Source organism: Pocillopora verrucosa, chromosome 12 (genome assembly GCF_036669915.1).
Source record: "Pocillopora verrucosa isolate sample1 chromosome 12, ASM3666991v2, whole genome shotgun sequence".
Lineage (NCBI taxonomy): Eukaryota > Metazoa > Cnidaria > Anthozoa > Scleractinia > Pocilloporidae > Pocillopora > Pocillopora verrucosa.
The window spans coordinates 870,239-895,912 of record NC_089323.1 but is presented as its reverse complement, the minus strand read 5'-3'; the positions used below and the strand labels follow the sequence as shown (position 1 = coordinate 895,912).

General features: G+C 38.5%; 2 protein-coding genes across 3 annotated transcripts; both read left to right on the top strand.

The window, feature by feature from the left end:
- Positions 1 to 6: 6 nt before the first annotated feature.
- Positions 7 to 5,507, top strand: LOC131769599 (probable dimethyladenosine transferase). The gene is made up of 12 exons (XM_059085324.2): positions 7 to 167; positions 339 to 412; positions 804 to 890; positions 1,014 to 1,075; positions 1,648 to 1,741; positions 1,830 to 1,879; positions 2,508 to 2,631; positions 3,277 to 3,369; positions 3,703 to 3,767; positions 3,909 to 3,972; positions 4,227 to 4,333; positions 4,876 to 5,507. Exons 1-12 carry the CDS (start codon positions 104 to 106, stop codon positions 4,916 to 4,918), a joined length of 927 nt encoding a protein of 308 aa, XP_058941307.2. The 5' UTR covers positions 7 to 103; the 3' UTR covers positions 4,919 to 5,507.
- A 1,765-nt stretch (positions 5,508 to 7,272) lies between these two features.
- Positions 7,273 to 25,674, top strand: LOC131797772 (adhesion G protein-coupled receptor L4-like). Of its 2 annotated transcripts, XM_066158991.1 has the most exons (28): positions 7,273 to 7,729; positions 9,677 to 9,789; positions 9,888 to 9,996; positions 11,604 to 11,933; positions 12,507 to 12,803; positions 13,541 to 13,663; positions 13,918 to 14,037; positions 14,503 to 14,612; positions 14,926 to 15,132; positions 15,226 to 15,294; positions 15,404 to 15,518; positions 16,697 to 16,840; positions 17,098 to 17,170; positions 17,339 to 17,468; positions 17,718 to 17,764; positions 17,987 to 18,122; positions 18,276 to 18,373; positions 18,832 to 18,937; positions 19,305 to 19,467; positions 19,954 to 20,020; positions 20,459 to 20,525; positions 20,941 to 21,029; positions 21,596 to 21,722; positions 21,850 to 21,891; positions 22,081 to 22,254; positions 22,715 to 22,832; positions 23,293 to 23,411; positions 24,813 to 25,674. In XM_066158991.1, exons 1-28 carry the CDS (start codon positions 7,624 to 7,626, stop codon positions 24,957 to 24,959), a joined length of 3,546 nt encoding a protein of 1,181 aa, XP_066015088.1. In that variant the 5' UTR covers positions 7,273 to 7,623; the 3' UTR covers positions 24,960 to 25,674. The 2 variants fall into 2 exon arrangements, with proteins under 2 accessions (XP_066015088.1, XP_066015089.1); XM_066158992.1 differs by lacking the exons at positions 7,273 to 7,729; positions 9,888 to 9,996.

Below are 25,674 nucleotides of genomic sequence, written 5' to 3'. Positions count from 1 at the left end.
CAGTCTTCTGAAGTCAACAACAGAAAATTGCACATGGCCGATCGGATGTGTGGCAATAAGCTTTGAGCTTGTTTGCGTTTGTTTTTCTTTACGGGAGTGTAAAATGCCGAAAGTAAAAGCAGCTAAGAAGAGCAGAGAACATGGGCAAAACAAGGTGTATCAACAAGGTACTTGCGATGTCTAATGAAGTTGTTTTGCCAGTTTCTGGCGCTAGGTATTATTTTAAGGCAATGTATATTTAATTTCTATCAAGTACAGAGTGCTGTAATCTTCAAAGGATTAGCTCAGTTATGATGTGATGTAACGTTGTGATTTTGTTTTCTTGCTCTCCAATCCAGCTCTACAGTTCAAAACGGAACATGGGCAACATATTCTGAAAAACCCTCTCGTTATAACCAGTCTGGTTGAAAAGGTATGCTTGACAAATCTTCTTTATTTCACACGTTTTTAACTAAAAGTCTATTTTCCTCATCATAGAAACCTAAATAGCCAAACTGATTTCTTTAACACGCAGCTCTTTCATCATATCAACAGGGTAGAAGTTCAGTCCTTTGTATGCAATCATCGGTTGCTAATTAACGATCATTTACCCAGGTCTATCGATCAGCTGGGTAAAATAAGCTAAAACTGAAGGTTAAAAAGTTACTGAGCTTTAATTTTTGGCAAATTTTTCTTGAAAGGGATAGATTCAGGTGACTTTAAACGATGGAACTTAGCCTCGTCCACTTTACTTTTTCTTGTCAAGGTATAATCCGTGTTGAAGAATACGTTCGAAATATAAATGTTTTTATAATTTTTTTCAGGCTGGCTTACGATCCACAGACACTGTTTTGGAAATCGGTCCCGGAACAGGGAACTTAACGGTTAAGTTATTAGAGCGAGTAAAAAAGGTAAGCCCCTTGAGCCGTGTTTGTTTATTGTTTACTGGAGAAAGATCACATATCTGTCTTGATTGAATATTTTCTGTGAATTACAGTGTGAATGAGTTTCTCTTTTTGTGCAATCATGTGTAGGTTATTGCTTGTGAGGTGGATCCTCGCATGGTGGCTGAGCTTCAGAAAAGAGTGCAAGGAACGTAAGTTGAGCGCATTCTATTTCAACGCATTAAACCTGAAGAGTGATCAGCTTTTAATTTCTCCTTACAATATCACCCCTGAATCAAACATTAAGGTCATGAGAATCAAGGAAATGATCAGCAACTTATAAGGCTCTTGATTTTTAAACAAATTCTCCTTGTCAAGGCTTTAGGAAATGTATAAAGAACAGTATGGAGAATATAGATACTGATGTTAGGGTGTAGAAGGTTGATAGGTGACCGACACATAAAATAAAAATGTTGAAGTTAAATATCCCTGGAAATTTAAATCCAAAGAGCATTGGAACTTACAGAGTTAATCATGTTTATGTTTGAAATATAATTTACAGAGATTTACTGTGATTTCTGTCATTGACTTAACCCTTTCATTCCCTAGATCTAATTGGTAATTCTCCTTACTATCTGCCATACAGTTCTGATGATGTTAACACTTTTAATCAAGGAGATACATGCATAGCAGTGTGTATCTTATGGGATCGATTAGCAACTCAAGTATGAAGGGTTCTCTTAGTGATTTTGACATGTGATAACTTTGGTTTTTAAATTATCAGTCCTCAAGCAAGCAAGCTTCATGTGATGGTGGGAGATGTTTTGAAGACAGATCTCCCTTATTTTGATGTGTGCGTGGCTAATCTTCCATACCAGGTATTTACACTGAGTATGCTTAATTTCTTTATCACAATGTTGTAATTATGTTTATACTTTCTCTTTTTTTGCTATTTACATCTCACAGATTTCATCACCATTTGTATTCAAGCTCCTTCTCCACAGACCATTTTTCAGGTACACATACTTTCTCTTTGTCAACTTAAATACCAATGCAGTTTATGTCTGATTGTAGGAAGGACATGGTGGCCTGGAGACTAGTGCCCAGGGGGTGGGGTGGTCTGGGTTCAAGTTTGGGCTTGGTTGTAGTGTTGTGTTCTTAAGGAAGACATATCCCTCTTACAGTGCTTAACTTTATCTTTGAGAGGGATATTTACTTTTTTATCCCCACCTCTCCCCCCTCCCCATTCTCCCCCCTCTCCCCCTCCCCACTCTCCCCCTCTCCCCCCCCTCTCCCCCCCTCCCCCCAACCCACTCACCCTATGGAAAGCAGCCTTTGTCAGAGGGTTTGTTGGAATTCTTTTGAAGGAAATTGGTAACATTTTGAACTGCCTACATACAAATTTCAAAGGTTGGCTAGGGGAGAGGGGGTGGGGGAGAGGAGGAATGTTGTGATGCCACTGGGTACTGCAAGCTATTAAGGGTGGATTGTTAGGCTGTGCGAGATGGGTAATCTAAAAGCATGACAAAGTATGGCTGTATGGAGCTTTTGGTACATAAGCTGACTTTAGTCTTTATTTTTTACCATGGTTGATTTTTCTTAGACTAGAATATGACTTTCTATGTTTATTTTGTTGGCCTGTAGATGTGCAGTTTTGATGTTCCAAAGGGAGTTTGCCCAACGTTTAATCGCTCAACCTGGAGACAAATTGTATTGCCGGCTGTCAATCAACACACAATTGCTAGCCAGGGTTGATCATCTGATGAAGGTGTGTTGCATCTTAAAAAGTATCTCAACATTACGGGCCAGTTATTTACACGATGTCTAACCCAAACCGTGGTTTTACGCAAGTTGTGGTCCTCAGGGATTCTGTATAAGAGGGTTGGTCTAGTTAAATAAATGTCCTCTCACTATTAGCGTTCGGTCCTCTTTACACTGTTTTCAAAAATAAATTTTCAGATAAAAGGTTCGGCTAAATTGAAGATGGCTTAGAACGCGGTTTTATTAAACAACGGTTAAAAGTTGTTTAAATAACAGGCCCTACAAGTTGATCAGAGACTTGTACAAAAATGATAGCAGTACAGTGAATTACAGCCTGCTAAATTGACAAATCATTGCACACTTGCCTACTGAGAGATGTAATGGTAATGTTGGTAATTTAGTGTTATCAACTGAGTTGAAAACGTAAATTGGCCACCGTAAAGGGTGAAAAAGGTGACGTTTCGAGCGCTAGCCCTTCGTCAGAGCGATTGGAGGGCTAACGCTCGAAAAGTCAGCTTTTTTACCCTTTACGGTGGCCAATTTACGTTTTCGACTTAGTTGTTAACACTAAATTACCTGCTATACTCTCCCACCGACGCAGCACCACAGTTTCTTTAGAAACTTACCCCCTTTATAATGGTAATGTTGGCAGGTTGGGAAGAACAATTTCCGGCCTCCTCCAAAAGTCGAGTCCAGTGTTGTGAGACTTGAACCCAAAAATCCACCACCTCCTATTAATTTTAAGGTAAGAAGCTTTTATTTATAAGCTTTATTACTTACACGATAAAGACTACGACCCCTTTTCGTTAGTGAATTCAAGGCTTTGACTCTTTTTAGTGATTAGCATCTAATTTCTCTTTACAATATCATCCCTGAATCACACACAAAAGTCAAGAGAACAAAAGAAACGATCACCAACTAACGAAGCTCTTGATTAGTAAATAAATTCTCCTCGACGGCACCTTTGGAAATGTACAGAGAACAGTATGGAGAAAGTGCATACTGATGTTAGTGTGTAAAGCGCTAAGAAGGACACTTAGACCTCATCAAAAACAATTCTGCGTTACTCTTTTTTTAGGAATGGGATGGTCTTGTGAGAGTCGCGTTTGTACGAAAAAACAAAACACTAAATTCATGTTTCAGGTAAGCTCGTGATGTCTCTTTAATGCAGCTCGAAAAATAGAGTTTAAGACTCTTATGTAGACATTCACCGATTCAATTGCTTTCAAAATGTATTCACTAAAACGATTCTTACTAACGTTTCTGTCTTGTTTTGTTTTACAGTTCACGAGCGGTCGCAGAAATGTTGGAGAAAAATTACAAGATTCACTGCTCGTTAAATGATATTGTAAGAACTATTGTTTGTCTTTTTTTAGCTTTCAGTGAAAGGTTAATCTTAATTTTATGACTGATAGCCAGAGTTATCAGGTTACGGATGCTGCAACGAAACACAACTGTTAAAAGTCAGTAATGCCCAAATGGATCTACTTTGGCCGGTCTATGCGGATTTTCCGCGCAAAATTTCATGGGACAACCCGAGAAATAATGACTGTCTCCTGTACATTACAACTAATTACTAACCACAATGATTTTACGTTAAAGATGGTAGATGAAGGATTTGATATCAAAGAGAAAGTTCAAAAGTTGTTAACAGAAAATGGATATGACAAGAAACGAGCGCGCACAATGGATATGGATGATTTTCTCGGGTAAGAATTTCACACTCTAGTTGGACCACGTTCATTAACTGTTCTGAGAATATGCTGTATTTTACTTTATTCGATATCGTTCAGTCTGCGTCTTGTCAATTTAGAGCAGTTAATTGAGTGTCGACAGTAATCTGAGAATGAAAAGTTTTGGTTACTTCTTGCTGATTGGTTACAGAATTTGATGCCACTTTAACCAATCAAATGCAAAGCTTAAACCGATCAAACCTTGGTCACCCGCGTTTTCCCGCCCTTCATGAAGTTTGCTTGTTTTTACTTAGAGTTTTAATCGGCTTCTAGTGACTGGATATTTTTGTTGGTTCTGACTGGTCGATGTGTCAACTTTGTTGGTTGTGTTACGACAATCAATCGAGAAGCGCTTTTCGAAAATCATGCCTCAATTCCGTCGGATCACCTTAGAATTGCCTATCGTAATTTCCCTTTTTTTATTACGTAATCCAATAAATTTACGCTTTGTAAGCGCAGCATTTATCACACCATGATTGATTTATCAACAGTTATTTGTTTGTTTGTTTGTTTTTCAGTTTACTTCACCTATTTAATTCCAACGGTATCCATTTTACGTGATGGTGTCGATGGTGTCTGAAGAATATCCGTTTTAATTCCTGTACATAAATAGCAAATATTCCGCATATGATTCTAAACTGCTATTTTTGGTTCAGTCACTGATCTCTTTAGATACTCAGGAAGTAGTCGTGTTTCGTTGGTTTTCTCTAATCAGTGTCGAATTTCTGATGAGGCCAACAGAAAGGAACATACATTATTGATAAGAGACATCTTTGTTTTTGGAAAGAAAATGGAGAAATCTCGGGCTGCAGCGATTGAAAACTCAACACACAATGTTTATAAATTGACTAAAGAGGGATGCCTTTGAAAGCTTTTGTAAGTTTTTCATGAAGAAGAGCGCGAAGACTTTTACTTTGACAAGTTTGCCAGCTAACTCTACATTGCAAAGAAATATGGTTAATTATGTCACAGGAAGATACATCACACTGATTCTTTTGTAACGTTTACCAATGGGACTATCATGCAATGTCCCTGCGTAAACATAATATTTTCCCGAATTAACTTTAATGTGTAGAGAATGAGAAAGATGTTCAATTCGTTTTATCACGAGCTTTGGACAAAGAAAATAAAACAAAGTTCCAACTACGGAGCAAACTGTTTATCTTTGGATTTCGCGTTTGCATGCCCTGGTAACTGAACCAAAGAGATGTCGTCAGTAAGCGAAGCTATGTTCGATTCCTCTAAGGGAATTCGCATTGTTCCTTCGTCGCAAAGTAAAATACATCTTTCTTTATTCGCGGACCTTGATCACAATAAACCATCTCTCTTTCTCTATTTATGTACTCGACGCTTTCGACACTTCTTGTCCTCGCAGTATTTGGGGCACCTGTTGCATACGTTGTGACTTCAATTTCTTCAAGAAATTTCTTCGTTATCTTACATCGTTAATTCAGTTAAGATATTAAAAGTAATCGGTTGATTTCTGCAACTAGAACGTGCATGCATGTAAGCTGGAAGGTTCTAAAGGAATCAACCAGCAGTTTTGATTTTCTTACTGATGATCAAAAATCACTGCTTCGGTCAAAAGTGAAAAACAGGAAATCTCGGATAATTCCGATTAATTTGAACTTTATTAAGAGGTAAATTCTTCATTCCATCTATCATTAGTTTGCAGATAGGGTTACAGATGCCGTTCGCAATCTAGATCTCGCAGAGAATTCCGAGAAGAACCCGCTGAAAATCCCGACGGAATATAGGTGTGAATCCCTGGGGCAATTGCGGGAATTCCAACGGCAATCCCGGTTGATATCAGGTGGGAATCTTAGGACGATTGGTGTTGATGCAGAATATCATCAGTTAAACAGATCTAGAGAAGTTTAACATTTGTATCGGTGGCAATCCCGGCAGGAATATTTGCGAAAATCCTTACGGGAATTCCAACACGCTCTTGGCGATTGACGTCAGAGCGGTAGTGAAGAAGTTGAAGCTGTCTCGCAAGGTTTCAGCGAGAATCCCGTCGGAAATACCTCTATAAATCCCAAGAGGCCCTAGCAGTGATCCCGGCGTGATCCGTGGGCAGTCCTTACGGGAATCCGCAGGAAATCGCGTCACAATCCCGTGCTAAGATCCTTACACGATCTTAGTTCAAATTACCGTCAGGGTTACAATTTTATTTGATGATGAAAATTAGTAGGGAATTTATCATGGAAGGTTTTTGTAAAAATTGGGTCGTGGTTTCCACGGGGAGGTGTGGTATGCTCACGGTAAGATGAAAAAAAATTATTAAAAATGAAATAGATGATTAATAGAAAACGAAGGAAATACTCCGGACTCATCTGTATTCTCAAACTATTTGTTTACGAGATCCATGGTAATTGATAGATCGAGAAGCAGATTCGTGGGAGACTATTCTAGATTTTTGTTTGTATTTTTGATATAACGCATTGATAACTCTGAGGGCAGTTTATTTTTAACTATGCTGATGAACTGAATATCACTCTAAAAATTAAATACATCATTGCTAACACGAAATAAAGAAATTGAAAATTTCCGCATTATTTGGAGTGTACTGCGATAGCTCGGCGGGAAGCGAGGGTTATTTCATAAGTCCTTAGGAAAAACAAGCTTGAGTGTCATACGTGTTGTGAGCTTAAAAAATAGCTATCATTATTGTCTGCGTAACGATGCTGTAAACCCACAATAAAAAAAATCGTAAGAGGATTTTGTCGACTGTTTTTTTGTGGGCGTTCACCACACCGGAAACCACTCTGGAATCTAGTTCTTGTTATACTTAGAAATTACTACTTATACCTCACCGGCGTTTTTGATAGACGAGGTCGAGTATGATCCGCTAGCCACGAACAATCATTTTTATCACGTACTGACAGGATGATATTGGGTTCCACCGATACAGGTCATTTCACTTAGTAATGCCGAGTGACTCACGAACTTGTCTGGGGGACTCTTTCTTTGTTCGCACCTGGTTTAAATTCGCTTATCTACAGTCATCTTTTGTGAGGGTTCGGTGAATGAAAACTTTCGTGTTTATTTGTGTTACGAGAACAAACTACGACTTTATCAAGGATCAATCTACTGATTGAAGAGTGTAAATTTTAATTTGCGGAATCGCTGTAATCTGTTCATTCTTTCAAGACAAATTCGCCCTTCGGCTGGACTTGACATAGGACTGACTAATTGTGACAACAATTAAATTGCAAAGGCACCAGAGGTAGAATTGGCCAAGGCTTGAACTTAAGAATACGCGAATGGAGTCAAGACTCCTGAAGTTTTGTCTCTGGCTATTAACAATAACTGCTCTGACAAGTTTATTTGCGAGAACAGTCAAAGCCAACGGAATTACAACTCAAAACAGTAAGTAAAGAATTCAAGATTCATTTTATTGTCTTATGATTTATAACAAGTCTGTTTGTGGTTCGTTCGTATCAGTCTAATTGAAGAACTAAAAAAATTTCACGGCATCCTTGTTTATGAAAAATCGTTCGTAAAATATTATCAGGAATTTTCAGTTAAACTCAATAATGGTTCCACGGAAAATTTAGACACAAAGAATATCGTTGCTTATATAATCTACAGACTCTACCGAGACGTTAAACTCAGCCAATATTTCAGTAGTATGCATCAAATTAAATACGTAAGATTATTTACTAAGTCTCGTTTAAAGATATTGAATTGGAAAAAAATGTTATTGAAGGTTGATCAAATTATTTTCATTTGTTTACAACTTTCTTTCTTCTGAAGACATGGCAGAAATTTTAAAGGAAAGATTTTAACAAAGATTTTAAAGCCAGAGAACGAGGTTTAGCTGTCTCCCTAGGGAAATTTTACGAACTTCAAGCTACCTATTTGCTAACTTTCTACTTTGTTTTCAATTGTACGTTTTATATGAATGCTGTGGAATGAAAACGATTTAGAAGTCAGTGACAATTATAAGTTTTTTCGTGACTCCAACCTAATCTCGGTAAATTAATGTTTGGCTTCGTTACGCTTTCCGCGTTTAATAATTTGGTCATTGGTTTTCACCTCATTGAGATACCCATCACTCAATGTATTTAAATCCATTAGCAAAATTTAGTTATTTATCAGAAAAATGTCCTTTATAGTATCCTCGATCATAAGCAGTGCTTTTTAAGTAAGTTCATTCAACTGTTTATAATGTGGAGTCCGATTAGCGACAGACAGTGCCCCCTCAGGTTATAATGCCTTACTGACAAGCCACTGAGTAGTATTTTAAAAATTTCATCACAATCAGGTCAGACAAAACATGCATTAAAAATAATCAGATTAATTAACGAGACCTTTCGAAACGAGACCAATGTTGATTTTGTTAAGATATTATTTACTCTGTGACAGGATCGCTCACAACTAGAGACTGGTGCCGGAGAGCAAATACATTTTTCATACTATCGACTCAATTGCTTGAATAAATCTTAAGTCTAGCCAAGCTTAGGAAACGTATTTTACTGGGCTTACAATTTCCAGCCTTTTTCAGGTTAATACAATTATTTTGCACGGCAGAACATCCCTTTTGGATCTGAGAAGCATATAAGCGTAATGGAGTATTACAAAACCTGTCTTTAAAGTTCAAAATTTATAGAGATGTGAAATCAAGTTTGTGTGCTATTTCCGGCTATGTTTGCTAATAGCGCTTGTGGTTAAATCATGAATGGTGTTTTAAAAAGAATTATTTTCCATTAGGGATTTCAGTTGTTTCCGATTTTGCAGCACTTTTTAACCGTAAAATTGTTTTAGAGCGAACATCAGCGGAAACTCTGTTTAAACCATACACTTCGACTATGAGAAATTTCCTTTAGAATCTAGTAAGCATAATTTTTATCGCATCAAATAAGCTTACTCAAATAAGCCAAGGGCTAACGGAAAAGAGGAAGGAAATGAAAAAAATTTCGTCAGAGCGCTGATAAGGAAGGTTAGTTTTCTTAGTCAAACTGTGGGAGATAAAATATGTTCTGGTTTGTTCAGTCTACATTCGTGAATTTAAATGACGATTTAAGCGCTTTATGAGTATTGCTTCATCGGCTTAATGGGTCGTGAACCAAGATAACTGGCTACTTGTTACTGCACGCAATATCTCATCATTTGAGACCTCGATCCCGAGGGAGGGTAAGGCCAGGTAAATGCGCGCTTTTTGACGCGTCTGAATATCGAAAAGAGAGCGACAGTCAAATCTTAAAGGGCTCTGATGTAAAAATATTATAATCAACGCATTTTTATTTAAAACTCCCTGTTAGAAAGCCGAGCTGAGACGATTAGACTGATATACTTAAATTTTTCCTTTTTCAGGTCATGGAAAACTTCTCGAATGCTCTGCCACCGCAAATTCTTCAATGGCGGTTTTTCTGACGCGGAAAGAGTCTGGCAAAAGTCATAAAACTCCCAACAATGGAAATTTTTCTGTAAGGGAGTATACCACAATTGTAGCCTTATAATGGACCCTACGGACAATTCCCTTCAGCCAGGTCTAATTTGATAAAACTTTTATTCATTTATCTAGAGTCCTTACAGACCTTTGCATTCCAAAAGAAAATTCACAATTATCGAAAAACTTGTTGCTACAAGGCAACATGGTTATTGTAAAGTACTCGTAAGAACAAAGAGCGACGGTGAGTTGGTAGACAAAGTAGAGGAAGTTTTTAGTCAAATGCTGAGCACTTACGTAAAGTCATTATGAAATAAAACAAAGTAATTACTTATAAAAACAATTCATATCTCACAGGATTGCTATAGAAACTAACATTGCCGCCGTCTATTGTCATGGTAACGAACACGCCTCCATGGTGTCACACGAAAACGATGTATTGAGCCAAGTTTGAGTACAAGTCCGAGTCGCGTGGCGCGCCTTTCAAGTCTCGTCTTTTAGAGTCGTGTCTCTTAAGTCGGGGGTTTTAAAAGGTCGCGGATTTTAGAAAAAAGAATTGTTTTTGTATCATTTGCATTGTTTTATCTATTGTTTTTAATTATTTATCTTAAGGTGATTCCTCAGTATTTCATCGCACATCCTGTACTGAACACAAAATCATGTAATTATGCGATTAAGTGCGCGCGCATTCCGAGAGCAAGGTATTGTTTTTCAAGCAATGTGCCAAGCAAAGATGGTCTTTAGCTCTTGAACGAACACAGTGACCTATATTTCTATTTATATAATTTTGGTGTACAGATTATAACCTTGAAAGCAACGACTCGAGGAACGTTTTATGTCGATGTGGTTTAAAATTGCGTGATTTTTCCACAAATTATATACAAAATTGTTCCATACACTCGAGACTTTCTACTTATCAAGTGCCCTTTTTTTAAAAACCCTTGCTTCTAACCATCGTGAACCAATGCAATTGCGCGTGTGATTAGTGCCAGTAAAGGCATAAATGAGGTAAGTTTGGCCCATAATATTTCGTAAAAAAGCACGGTGAACTATCTTTTTCATTGTAGTTTTTTAAACAGTCATCAGAAAGGAAAGTTTAAAAAAAGTAGTTTGGTAACTTTTCTTCTCAGGAATCACCCTAGGGGGAAGGATGTTGATACACGACGTATAGCAATACTACAATATTTAAGCGTTAGTTGAACCGGTTCACCCTCCCAAAACATATTATGCCGTCCTATCTACTCGACGTTAATGGTAACCAAGCTTCCCAAAATGTAGATCAGAGTGAACCCCGATCCCTAACCGTCCATCCCGAATCCCGAATCCCGTGTCCCGAATCCCGTGTCCCGAATCCCGAATCCCGAATCCCTTATCCCTTATCCTTAATCCTTCATCCAAAGCATCACACGCAGAGCCTTACCCCTAAACTCTAACCCAATCCCTTAGGTTATCCTTTACTCCTAGTCCCACACTCAGCTTCCAAACCGCAAATCCTTCATCTAGTGTCTCAATCGAGTCAAGAATCCCTCATCCTTTTTCCGAATTCCAGTTCTATAATTCGAAGCGCTACGCGCAAAGTCCCGCCCACTTGATCCTAGCCTAGCCCGAGGCTTAAGACCCGCAGCCAGTATCTTGTAACCCAAATCCCGAGACCCAAATTTCGCATCTCGTATCCCGTAGCCCAAATCCCGAGACCCAAATTCCGTATCTCGTATCCCGTAGCCCAAATCCCGAGACCTAAACTCCGTATCTCGTATCCTGTAACCCTCATTCCGAGTCCCTTGCCCGAATCTCAAATCTCTGATCGCGAGTCAAGACGTAACGGTTTTTATTTATTTATTTATCTCTCAGCTCGATTGTCTGTCCGTTTCCTTCCTGTCCAAATACAAGGACCTCACCTCCGAATTGTTTCATGGTTACCTGTGACACTGCAGGACACCCAACCCATATATAAATTGTTTATGCAGTGGAGAAGCAATGATGGACGTATTTATAACCGCTTACTCTGCGAAGGAAACCGAACGTCTTGCAAAGTTATAGGAAGACTTCCCCTACCTCATCGCATGTATGTCAATGTTATTGTGAAGAAACCAGTTCATAACTTTGGAGAAGGGAACATACTTACATACCCTACAGAAAATGTTTCGCTTCCTGTACCTGAAGAGAAACCAACGAAACCAGGTTAGAAATAATTCAAGGGCAATTATTCAATCGAGTACAGAAAGTAAGCCGAGATTGTTTAATTTGGTTTTGCATTACTTACCTCTATGATTGGCTCAGAAAACTCGTGCTCCTTTCTCAACAAAACAGATTAAACGCTAAAAACAATCACGATCTGGTAGCACACTTTTTCCCGCGCTAAAGCAATTAACATGTTTTAACTCTGAGTTCCGATTGGCTGCCCATGAAATTTTCCTCTTATCTTATTGGTCTTTTAAATATTGTGGCTTTGGTGCAACGACACAAACTTGAAAAATGCTCTATTGTTTTAAATATCTTCTTTACCAAGAAAAAAAAAAGCTAGGAGACTGAGACCGAAAGGTGGTGCAGTTTGTGCTATTTTCGATCACTTTTGTTTTGTGGGATCTCAGAAGGATCTAGGGATGAGAAAGCGTTGGGTTCGGTGTTTAGAAAAATAAAAAATGGTTCTTTCCTTTTTGTTCTCTACAGTTGTAACTAAATTTTTATCTGAGAAATTCAAGTTATCACAGCCGATTAATTTCTCTCTCTCTCTTTTTTGTATTTCTTTGACAGCTCGTGCCTCAGGTAACAGTACAACAGGTAACAGTACAACTTTCTTGAAAGTTGAAATCGTTAGTTATGACTGGAATTTCGTCAATCTATCATGGAATGCAATTGAGACTGGAAATAGTCACGTGACCTACCGAGTTACAGCCAAAAGAGGTAATAAAGCCATTAATTTGGTGACGCCAAAAAAATCCATGGCATTATCAAGCCTGAAGCAACTGACAAGATATGAAATTAAAGTGCAGGCTCTGGAAAATAACAGCGTTCCTCTTGCATCAGCTGCGGTCAGTTTTATCACAGGAGGTGAGTTTGCACTCGCTTGAACTAAGTATTGCAGATTACAAACGTTATCTTTTAACAAATTAACTCACATTTGTCTCCAAGCTCAGCTGAAGTTTGGATCGAAAAGCTAGTTTTAAAGGGACACACTCAATCAGTGTACTTTGCGCGTCGTTATTGTAGTTATCCAGGAACTCCATATTGTTTCTCTGACTGGGGTATTACGGTTACTTTCTTGAGCAAGTCTTTCGCCTCTCGCAGATCGTTTACCAATAAGGAGTGTAAATGAGAGCCAAAAAATTGAAGAATTATATATTTGAGAGGTTACTTAGGGTTTATAGCGGAGCCGGCAGAGCGTAGCCCCATAATTATACAAAATAGTAATAACCCATCGAGCCGAAAAAATTTGGATATACGACCATACGACCAACCGTACAAGGTGCTACTTTTAGCTTGCACGGCCAACTGTACCACGGGCACTATCTTATAATCAGTCCTCTACACGGACACGGAGAAGTTGCGAATGAAAATCCATTAATATTACCACGCACTTTATCCATAGTAGGGGCTTTAGTTTTATTGAAGAGACGTGCGGGAAAAAAAATGCGAGCTCCGCTTTTAGGCTTGCCTAAATCTATAAATTATAGATCATTTCTCGGACTGAACTGCTTAAAAAAGTACCCTTTCGAATCCAAACGTAAGGGGCTGCGGAGGAAATATCACCTCACAAATTACAATCCAATTCTTGTTTACTCTCACAGATAGAAACGAATGTAAAGAAATGCCAGATCCATGTTTCGATCGCGCCCAATGTATCAACACCAAAGGAAGCTACTTTTGTCGTTGTCCTCTTGGATGGACTTTTGACGGGAAAGCATGCAAAGGTTTGTGGGAATTTCAAGACAACTGCTCTGTTAACAAAGTCAAATCTTCCTTTTGGTCTACCATTACATTTATAATATGGTTTGCTAAAACTTTGCTACAGGTGTCACCAGTTTTACTGTTTGAAGACTCCCAAGGAGCCTTTGTGTCTATCTAAATCACGTTAGATAATCTGCATATTTCATGGTGGCAAAGTTACAGTAAAAGATGGATATTTGTTTTCCTTATTGTACTAAATTTGCAATTATCTTTTTAGAACTGTCACAACATGAAAAAAGAGGGGCATTTTGCGACACTGAAAGATTCCTAAACATCATATGGCCGGTGACGTCACAAGGACAAATGGCTTTCTCTAGGTGTCCAGTTGGATCAAGAGGTAGGATTGGATCAAATCTCTAAGCTAACTTCTCTTTATTATACATCTCTTATATCATGTTTCTTATCTTGTATCTCATATTTCATATCTCATATCTTATATCTCATATCTCATATCTCATATCTCATATCTCATATCTCATATCTCATATCTCCTATCTCATATCTCATATCTCCTATCTCATATTTCATATTTCATATCTCATATCTCATATCTCATATCTCATATCTCATATCTCATATCCTGTTTTTACTATCTTGTTTCTCGTATATATCCCCCAATTATCATATCCCATATCTCTTCCTTACATCTGATTTCTCCCCTCTCCTATCTTGTATCTCATATCTTGCACATCGCATCTCATCTCACATTTACCAAATTTTAACTCTCACATTCCATATCTCATGTCATTCCCTATTCAACGTAACTTCCCTTAAATTTCGTATTCCATGCCCCAATTACCAGGTATCGCTAAGAGAGAGTGTTTGGAAGTTTTCGGCGAAAGCACATCTAAATGGGGTGTCCCTGATCTCAGTGAATGCGTCTCGGATAAAATGATAAATATCGCCCAACAGGTAATGTGGTTTTTTTCCTTTTTTTAATAAAGAAATGACAATAAAAAAAACGAGAATCACACTTTTCAAAGTTTTTTTAAATAGCATAAAATGTCGATGAGAACATTGTTGATGAGTTTGAGTGAGAGGCAACTCGCCATAAATAAATTTCTTTTTGTGACGTTTTTATCATATCTATCTGTAACAGCGCGCTATTATTGGTCAGTGTAGTGAAGAATAGCTTACCAAATTTCCCACCAGATCTAAGTGCCTCGCCCAAAGCCACAGTGACTCTAACCACTTTCAGAAATAATTTTTGTTATTTACAATACAGCTGGATGATCCCGACGTCGATGTCACCGAAATTTCCATGCAGCTTGTTAATGCTACTGACGTTAACACGCATGCACAAGCTCCACTTCAAGCCGGTGACCTTAAACTGGTCGTTGACCTCATAGAGAAGATTTCTCAAAAGAGCCTGGGAACAATGCAGTACTTACCACCTGCCATAAGAGACGAAACAATAAAAAAGATTACAAAGGTTTGTCAACTTAAGTTAAATCCTTCGTGTGACTACAATTGTTTCTAAATTCATATCAGAATGTGTCAAATTTGCCGCTTTATTTTTATTTAGGCCATAGTGAAGTCTTCCAGTAATATTCTAGACGACAAAGCTCTTGAATCCTGGAAATTTATGCCAGAGGTAAGAAATATACAGAGAGAAAATAGAGGGCATTTGAAAGGTGTTGGTTTTATTTCAGCTGGTGACCAAATGGCTCTCTTTGCATTAACTGGCATGTTTATTTTTCCAGGACTCGAGGGCCGCTGAAGCAAATAAGCTTTTAAAAGGAGTTGATGGTATTGCTCTCCATTTGGCCAAAACAGCTGTTGCGAGTAATGCAATCATATCTGAGGCCTCAAACGTCGGTGAGTATCACTCTAGTTACCTCCACACAAACTCCGTATGGGGCGCTATATTTGGAGGTAAAAGAAACGAGAAACTCTTTCTAATCCTGATAACCCGCCCATGTGACTCACAGTACTTCACACTTTAGGAAAAACCCTTGGAAAACGAACAGTTTGTCTTGGTGTGTTCCCATGTGAACATTAGCTTTAGAGCTCTCGCAGTTTTCAACAGCATGGTTAATTGGAAATTCTTCGGACTTTCCGTAACAAATGGAAGATAAACCTTTAGTTCGTGCGTGATTTGAAGCAGAAACTCTCCGCATTGCGCCCGTTATTAATTGGAACTTCGCGGGGCCGAATTTGTTGCAAAATTCTCCACTGCGTTAAGGAAAATCTCTGAGGAGCGCTGGTTCGACAATCAATAGGATTGCATCTTTCCGATTTCTTGCGTTTATTTATAATCCATACAATATCCGAATTTTTTACATTCAAACAATCTTAATCTTCTGCTACAAGATAGCAATTCTATTTATCTGCTATTACAACGGAAATACACGCCTAAACTACGAAAAAAAAGGATTGACATTACTTATTCTTGATTTACTAAAATCCCAAGCTATTTCCTGCCAACTTGATTTTAACAACTGTTTCTCATTCTACGCCGATCAACACTTCTATAACTTACACCCACACGCACGCACTATTTGCTGCACGAATGACACATCACGCAACGTCACAGGATGTTCCAACCCAAACGCGCACGCACAATTTCCCCACGCAATTCCTTATCTAATTATTTCACCCCATTATTGATTTTCTATATCACGAACATTCTAAAGTCTGCCATTACCGTGCTATGTTCAATTATACACCTAAATCTTAAGTAACCCATCCGTCATCAAACCCCTAGCTTAATTACTAAATTAGAAAAATAAAATATCACGCGATACGCCTACAAGATTATCACGAAAGAATTAGATAAGGATAGAAATCTCTCTGGGTGGCCCTTACACTGTTCAGTTTGTGTAATTGAAAAAACGCTCTTAACGGTTAGCAGATCATTTTTATCAATAGAAGGACGGGGAGGGACGGAAGGAGAGGGGGTTACTTACCGGATCGACTTTCCTCCAGAGTACATCATGAAAAATTTGAACCCGTCTCAAAAGTCCTTAATTCTTTTCTAACCAATTCTCTTCTAGTGTTGAGTGCTAAATCTATCAGCGACGTCAAACCGACTGCCCAGCGGATGCCACCGACAAACAAGATCATGCGCAATCTTACTTCTAGCACTGTCTTGTTACCAGGCTCCGTGTTAATGCAACAACGGAATGAAGGAAACCAGGGTAAGTGCCACTGAAACTTATCAAAATTCAAGGCAAAGGGCGTGGAATGGTTTCATTTCAGAAAGTCAGCAAGTTTCCTCTGACATATCCATGGTAAGGTCTTTCCTTTAAGTGCCTTAAAAGTTACATAGACGTCCACGAGGTCGTTTATGTTTATCTGCTTGTTCGGCAGAAGATTTATCCGTCCATTTGACAGCCAAATATATTTTCCTACACCAATTGTTTCAATTCTTTGCTCTTTTTTCTTTCTATACCAGGCATGACCCAGTATATTACATTCGTATCATACCGTAACCTTGAAGCTTTGATGCAGCCAAGCGCAGATGAGAAGTAAGTAATTCTGTGTTACCTTTCTGTACCGTTAGCCAAAACTAGAATCTACCCAAACTTGTAAAGAACTCATAAAGTAGCATCGCCAGTCCTGTAGTTTTTTTAACTTCCTCTTCTTCCAACAAAGTTTTATTTTACACCGTGGCTAACATTATCTGTTTATTACAGATCCTCTAACTCCACGGAAGATGAGAGTGGCTTGGGTAAAATCGAATCTGAAATTACGTCAGTTTCACTGCACCCGATGAAAATAAACAGCTTTGAAGACCCAGTCATCATAACCATGAAAAGCAAACAGGTTTGTATCGACTAGCGACTCAATTTAATTGTGGCAAGGTGTGTTTGCTATTATTCCCTTGAGAGCATACTCACTTTCCTTGTAGTACAATTCCATGGAAATGTAACACTCAACAAGACATTAATTTCACACAACATTCATTTCACACAACATTCATTTCACATTCATTTCACGTTCATTTCACGTTCATTTCACACCTGCTGTGTATCACTGCTGACGCAAGAAATATCGTTTTTTCTTCCGCTACAGAATAACGACAAACTCCAAGCTAACTGTGTTTTCTGGAATGTGTCTGGGTGAGTCAAGAACCAAAATATTTTTATAGCAAAATGAACCTTTAAAAAAAATGGCTTTCGGTAGCAAGTGTCTTAGAATAGACACTATGTTTCTTTTACCATCGGCCGAAACTTCATCAACTTCCGCCTTAGTGAGCGAAAGAGAACCTTGCAGCCTTTATCTATAAATAGCTATAATTTTGATCTGTAGACAATTTTATGTGACCTTTTTTTTCTTTTCAGTCCCAGAGGTTTCTGGTCGCAAACAGGCTGTAATTTAAAGGAAAGGAATTCAAGCCATACCACTTGTCAGTGTTACCATCTAACAAGCTTTGCCGTGCTCATGCGCATAACAGACATGCCAGAAAATGACACAATGGTTAGTACAGATAGTCTTAAGTCCACGACAACCTAGATAAGATGCGCAAATTTCCTTACAATTTGCTATACATTTAATTAATATTTACCTAATTATATTTTTAATCATCTCTTATCCTTGTGGTAAATGTTATCATCTCTCTCTCATCAACAGGAGAAACATAAATTTGCCTTGAGTCTTATTTCATTGGTTGGTATTAGCATTTCCGTCGCAGCTTTGGCCCTCGCTTTTCTCACCTTTGCTTTCTTAAGGTGAGTAAAGTAAACTTAACGCTGTGCTCTCTCGGTATAAAGCAATTTTTAATTGAACACCGGAAGTAATCCGAGATTGTTTTTATTTTCTTTACCATGCTCTTTGATTGGTCCATAAAACTCGCATCACCCTGTCAACCAATCAGATTCAAAACTTACATAAATCACGAATGGGTCGCCCGCGTTTTCCTGCGCTTTCGGCAGTTTCCCTGTTTTTACTTTGAATCGTCATTGGTTCCTTAGGGTATTTTCCTTTCTTCCGATTGGCCGCCGTTTTCACTTTGGTTTTGGTTTCACGAAATTTAATCGAAAAGCACTCTAGCCTCTTAAACTAAAGCGTAGTCTTATTATCGGATACTGTCAATATCAAACTTTCCCACGTTTAAAATATCTGCTACACTAATCAAGTGATTATTTATCCATAAAATAACAAGTGTATTTTTTAACTATTATTTCAGGTTTAAAAACACGCGTCATCGTTATTTCGTTCACGCCAACCTAGCACTTTCTCTGGGTTTGGCAGAGACTTTGTTCCTGTTCGGCATAACTAAGACGGCGAATAAGGTGAAGATACAGTAATAATGTGTTGTATGAGAAACAAAACAAAGGCAGCAGTCACAATTAATCGCCTGAGAGAGAAGCAGGAGGAGTGGGAGGGGGGGGGGGAGTCGGGGGATTTTTGGGGTTTACATGGTTCTCAGGGGGGGAACGGAGATGAGAGGAGACGCGACTCCCCCCCCCTTCCTTCAGGCGACAAATAACGACTAGTATATGATCATGACGTTTTAAATATTTTTTGTTTTCCCATTGATGACTACGTCGAGTCGACTCGAACGAACTATGATTAATTTAATTTTCAAAGTAACTGACTTAGACTCCATAATCAAGTTGAAGAGAAGGTTTAGATTCCAACTGAATACTTTTTTTTCAGCTAATTTGCAAGATCATCGCCATCACCCTACACTACTTATTTTTGGTTTCATTTTGTTGGATGGCTGTGGAGGGAGTCGTCCTCTATCTTCTGCTTGTGAAGATTTTCCGAACCAAAACTCGGCCAGCGAGAGATAGAACTGTTTTCTTTACGTTTAGTTGGGGTTAGTGTCTTTTTAATTGCTGACTGCTCGCATCTAATTCCTTGAGGTAAAGTCTGCTTTCGAGCTGAGTTGCCCTTACGGCTCATACAAATTTCCCTCTGCAATAAGCGAGTAGGGTCATTTCTTATCTATCCTTATTGGAAAAATATGATTTTTAGGGCCTGTAAACAGGCCCTTAGGGTCTTTTCTCTTTCTCTCCTTCAGTATTGCATGTGTACCGCTCGGTTAATTTGCCAGTCACGATCTGAGTTGGGCAGTCACGGGCAGTCACAGTCACGGAAACGCAATTTGATTACTTCAACGTAAATTTCACTCAATCCAGCTATATGTCAGTTTAATTTCGTGCCTAGATCCTACCGTGTAACTGTAACTGACATGTACAACCGCCTAACCATGAAAGGTCTGGTTACGAGGCTAATGTCAGTTGTAAACACCCAGAGCATGACTTTGTCTAAACAGTACAACATATCTTTTGTGTTTACTCAGGCATCCCAGTAATCGTCGTGGCTGTGTCGGCTGTGCCTTTTTACGAAGGTTATGGCACGGAGGAATTGTGAGTAACCTTTTTAATGCAAAGATATCTTTGTTTCTGGTAAAGAACTTAAATGAAGTAAAAGGACCGTTATTCGTTTGTTAAAGCCTGCCTTTCCGTAATTAGAGCGGTAAATTTCGTAGAACGGACGGACCAGATGAATGGAAAAGCCTCATAATTTTATGGATTTATCAACATCTTTTCCCTAGTTTTCCCAAATTTGCAATTTAAACATACATACGTCTAAAAACAAAAAAGCTGCTTCGATAGCGATAATCATGAAATTCAAATGACCCATGAAAATGCTCTCATTTCATTTTAACTTAGGAGTTGTACTGCGTTTCCAAGACATGTGAATACCGAACTTTCTGTGCACAAACTTTTGATACATGGCGTTTCCGTGTTTCTGTTAGCTAGAATAAGTTATGATTAATAATTCCTTATGTTTCTGTTTGTCAGCTGTTGGCTGTCAATTGAAAGGCGCTCTACTTGGGCGTTCGTAGGACCAGTTCTTTTAATCTGCTTGGTGAGTTCCACTTTCTTTTCGCTTTTATAATATTCAATTTCATACACGGAAAGAATATGAACCCAGTCATTGGGTTCATATTCTATATGCAGCAGTGTTGCATATGGCTTGGTAACTAGTGCACAAATTTGGTAGTTCAGTGGTTTAATTCGGGTCAATGGTTAGAAATCGGAAGTAACCTGCGTTCTAATACTCATGGGCGACTCACAATTTCTTTGTCATTTACTCTGAAGACAAATGATAAACATGCATCTATTTTCTTATTCAATATTCTACTGACCGAAATCAGGAGTAAGATTTATATGTTGTGCCCAGCCAACTATGTAATCATTTAATCGATTATTTCCACGAAAAAGCCAAATCTTGGAGTTTTAGAGAAGGTTGACCAATGTTTGGTCAAAATTTTCTTCCACAGTTTAATTTCGTTTGTTTGGGGAAGACGTTTATGATCATGGCAGCTCGAGGACGAACGAAGAAGGAAGACACAAGCATTGAAAAAATAAGGTAACACCACAGAAGTAACTTTCCGATTGAGTGACAGATCTGATTGCTATTTCATAATAATACGCTGTGTCTGGACCAGAAACTTCGCGTCACCTTTGAGGCCGTTTTGATGCCTGGAAAACAAAACCCTAATTTCTCTTTATAAAATCATTGTTAAATTGTGATTTTTTTTTAAAATACGCGTTTTCCAACGCTTTAACTTGTTTACACTTTGAGCTCTCTTTACAGCCTCTTTGTTTGTTTTGCTTTGGTTCGCTATCGTGATAATTCCTTTTCTTGAGTTATTGGAAAACATTTGGGGGAAAACGATTATTTGAATCCAAGGGTATATTCGGCGTTCATCACTGTTATCTTTGAGGAGTCCCTAATCGATCAGAGTAACCCTTCCCCCTCTCCCTCAGTATTTTTGTTAGGTTCACATGATCAATTCTCCTGGATGGAGAAGTTCACTTAGAGTTCAATTAGTGTCTTTCCCGAGAACATCACACAATAAATCGTGATCGTGACGTTGGGCGTGTTTTCAGCCCAAAAACTAAAATAGCATTAACAATCGTTTTGCGTAACAGATACTGGTCCAAAGGATGTGCTTTACTTTCGTGTCTCCTCGGCCTGACGTGGATACTTGGAGTTTTTGTAGTCAATCAAGACACCATATTTATGGCATATCTTTTTAATATTTTCAACACCTTACAGGTATGTTCAGGAGATTTTTAAACGATATTCTTTTACATTCAAGAACTTATCGGTAATAATTTAGCCCCCTGAACTGGTAATCAATTTTTTTAAACTGATTCCTTGATATTTATCTGTTATCTCACAGGGCCTATTTATATTTGTCTTTCACTGCATCGGGGATGAAAAGGTGAGGCAAGCTTCCTTCAGTTTTCTAAAAAAAAACATGTTTTAATCAACTGTAAATTGGCCATAGTGAAGAGATTTTAAGTTGACGTTTCGAGAAACAGCCCTTCATCAGAGCTGACACGTGTAAAAGTATCAGAGTTTTCTTTACATTCTCCAAGTCTGATCTCCATGTGCTTACTTTTGTATTTAGGTACGCGCAGAATATTTACGTATAATCCGCTGTCAAACACGTGCGCAGGCCTATGGCGTTGCTCGGCCTTGGTGGAGCAAGTCGGACTCTTTAAGCCGATCTCGAACATGGGAGGAGAGGCAGGGGAAAGTTTACAGAAGGAGTACTCTTCAATCAAATATTGATTGCTCGAAGGTATGTGATTTTTTTAAACAACTTAATCGTTTGTTTCTCTAAAATATTGATAAGAGGAAGCAAGTGGATGTAAGACTAAGACCATGAATTCCCCTTAAAAGTCAAATGTGAAAAGAAAATTTACTACCAGCTCCTTTTAAACTCAAGATATTTTATCTCTCAGCACGGGAAATGCTACTCGTGCCGCGTGTGTCGCTTGAATGTCTTGATAGTGATCGAGAGAAGGAGTGATCTACAAATAACTTAAGACGGATTGCCTAAGGAAAAATTGTTGTGTTAAGGAATCAGTCCCCTTTCCCCGATTCTCCCTTGATCTATAACTTGAAAGGGTTATGCCAAAGTTGGTGCTATGAGTTTATTTGCGTTTTTTGATGTTTGCGACTGAAGTAGTCTACTCTTTCTAGTATGTAGAGAACCTCAGAAAGTTGAATATATTTCTGTACTTTTGATTTTTCGTCAGCCGCAAGGTTCAATTCAGCGGAGAACTAATACCATAACACGCCCCGAGGATGTTGCATTTCTAGAAAGATTTGTTTATAAACCACCCGCAGAAGTGACCAATATATATGGAACAGTTGGTACGATATATTTTTTTTATAATATAGTATTTCTCGGTTCATTCAGAGACTGATATGATTAGTGGAAGTGGATTAGTGATAAACGTGTCTTTGCTGAAGCTTGACGAAACGAGTGAGAAATTTCATTTAAACCCGTGATCTTAAACAGAACTCTTAGGTTAAACAAATACAAATTGCTTTTGCGATATGAAATTCCCAGCTAGCGCTCTGTTCCATTTTCTGTGGCAATCATGGGAACTAATTACAAAAGTATAGCTTTTTAACAGCTCCCCATGAGCTAGATATTTCATTTTCCTGAAGGGGGCTTTTCCTCAAATTATATCATTGAGCCATGTTTATAAAACTCCAGTGTTAAAGCTAGGTTTATCACTTCTACAATAAATAAAATTTACTGGACCAAGCAATGCCTTGTTAGTCATCGCGTTTAAAGACATGGATCTATTTCTTTTGTAAAACACAGAAGATGAAAATCTACAGAAAAACGTTGAACAGGCAGAAACTCAGCTATTTGAGGAACAAGACGAGAATCAAACTGACGGTCAAAATGAGTTGGGAAGCTGTACACCAACACTACATCAGGTATTTCACTGCTTTGTAATTAGAGCAAATTGCAATTGAGTGTCGAAAATCATTTTGGATTGCTTAAGTTTTGCTTCACTTCTCTCCGAGACTGGTCCAAAAATCTCGCAGCATTCTCTCAACCAATCAGAATTGAAACTGAAACCAATCATGACGTGGCCACTTATGTTTTTGCTGCGCATCAGACAGTTTACATGTTTTTGTCTCGAGTTCTCATTGGCTTCGCGCAGTAACTCTGGTTTTTGCTTCATGGCAATCAATCGAAGTGCGTTCTTACGGCAGGGAAGTAAACTTCTATTTGAAGAGCCGTTTATTATTAAACTCGCTGTTGTATGATATTGCCAAAGCTGTAATTTTTCCCCAAAATATCTTGTCGTATGGAAGTTGAATTATGATTGAAAAGTGCGTTATTCAAGATCAGAAATCATCAATCAAAACACAAGTTGTTACAAATTCTTTGAGAACAAACAAACTACTTCTTTTAACCCAGTGATAACTTGTCGGTTCACACTGGCAATCAACTTCGCGAGTTAGTATTTGTGTCTCTAACTTTAGATCTCATTGATTCAAAGGACGCGTTTTCTAGGCCAGTCAGGAGAGGAACACGAGTTTTTCGAACTAATAAAGGAGCTTACCATACCAGGAAGCCATGTTTGAAATAAAAACAAAGAGCGACGCCGCTTTTTTGCTTAATTCTTTTCTTTAAGAAACATATTATTTGACTGAGAAGCGTTATTTTTTTTAACCATTGGACTCCTGAGAGTGACTAGCATCTAATTTCTCCTTATAATAGCGGAGCTCGCAGTAGCACCATAATTATACAAAATAGTAGTAACCCATCAAGCCGAAAAAATTTGGATGTACGACCGTACGGCCGTACGACCGTACAAGGTGCTACTTTTAACATGCGTGGTCAACTGTATCGCGGGCACGCCAACGCCACGGCTTTGTCCAGTAGTCCAGTGGTCAGTACACTGGGCTCCGAGTCGGACGACCCGGGTTCTAGTCCTGGCCGGGGCAAGGCGTTGTGCCCTTGAGACGTGCGGGAAAAAAAAATGCGAGCTGCGCTTTTAGGCTTGGCTAAATCTGTATATTATCATTCCTGAAACAAACATTAAGGTCACGACAATAGAGGAAATAATCACAAACTAAAGAAGCTCTTGAATTAATTGTTATACAAATTCTCCTTAACACCTTAGGTAATGTAAAGAGATATATGGTAGAATGGAGTATGGGGGATATGCATACTGATGTTGGGGTGTAAAGGGTTATGAAAAAGAGTGAAAATCAAATAATTCTCCTAATTTCCCGATGAAAGTGTTTGTAGCTGTATTGTTGATTCAGCAGAATTTAAAACAATTTACTACATTGACGATATTTTTTTAAATATTTTACTCCTAGGATCCAGAGCAAAGCAGAACAGAACACGTTTCGCTTGAAACCGGTTTGACTTGTTCCTGTAATAGTGCGTCATTATCGAATCTCCCGGATGTGATACAGACTGATTACAAAGAGAACTATAAGGCGAAAAATGACAGTACGGTGTGAAAAGTGAGAGGAAGCGTGCGCAACTGCTTGTTTGAAATCAATTTTCTTACATGAGAATCTCGCTAAATGCGTGTTTGGTGAGCGAAATGAGGAATTTTTGCACACGAGGACTGAATGCTTTGCAGGGAAATGTGCTTTCTTGGATGGCATCGATGGCCCCCTTTAGAGAAGTAGAAGAGATAAGCTGAGAAATCTAGAAAGAAGTCCCAAAACCATGGTGAAATGTCCACTGCTGAAATATCAGGAAAATATTTAAGGTCCAGAAGCACTATTTGCAAGGCTTGAGATTTTCGCAGTAAAGTGGAAATAAAAAGATTGGATCAATGTCAGTATCTGAGCGACTGCACACCCATGTCTCCCCTGATAACAAGCTAGGGTTAATGTTGGATCAGGGGAGGGGAAGGGGCGAAGTTGCTTAGGTACTGACATTGATCAAAAGATTCATCTATTGATGTATGTCTTTTAATAAAAAGACTACCTTGGCCATGTTTCATGGATCATCGCGTAGGTCATCGAGAAACTGAAATGTTTGGACGTTTAACCAGCTGCGTTTAACAGATGACTTTGAATGATGAAGGTAGATTTACTGTATCTGCGCACGCCCAAAGAGACTATTCAGGATGCTGGGTGGTGCTGTTGGTGCAGAAACGAGGGAGGAGTGGGGAGAATGGTCACCAATAGCCCAAATGGAACAAGAGGAAAGAAGCATTGATTT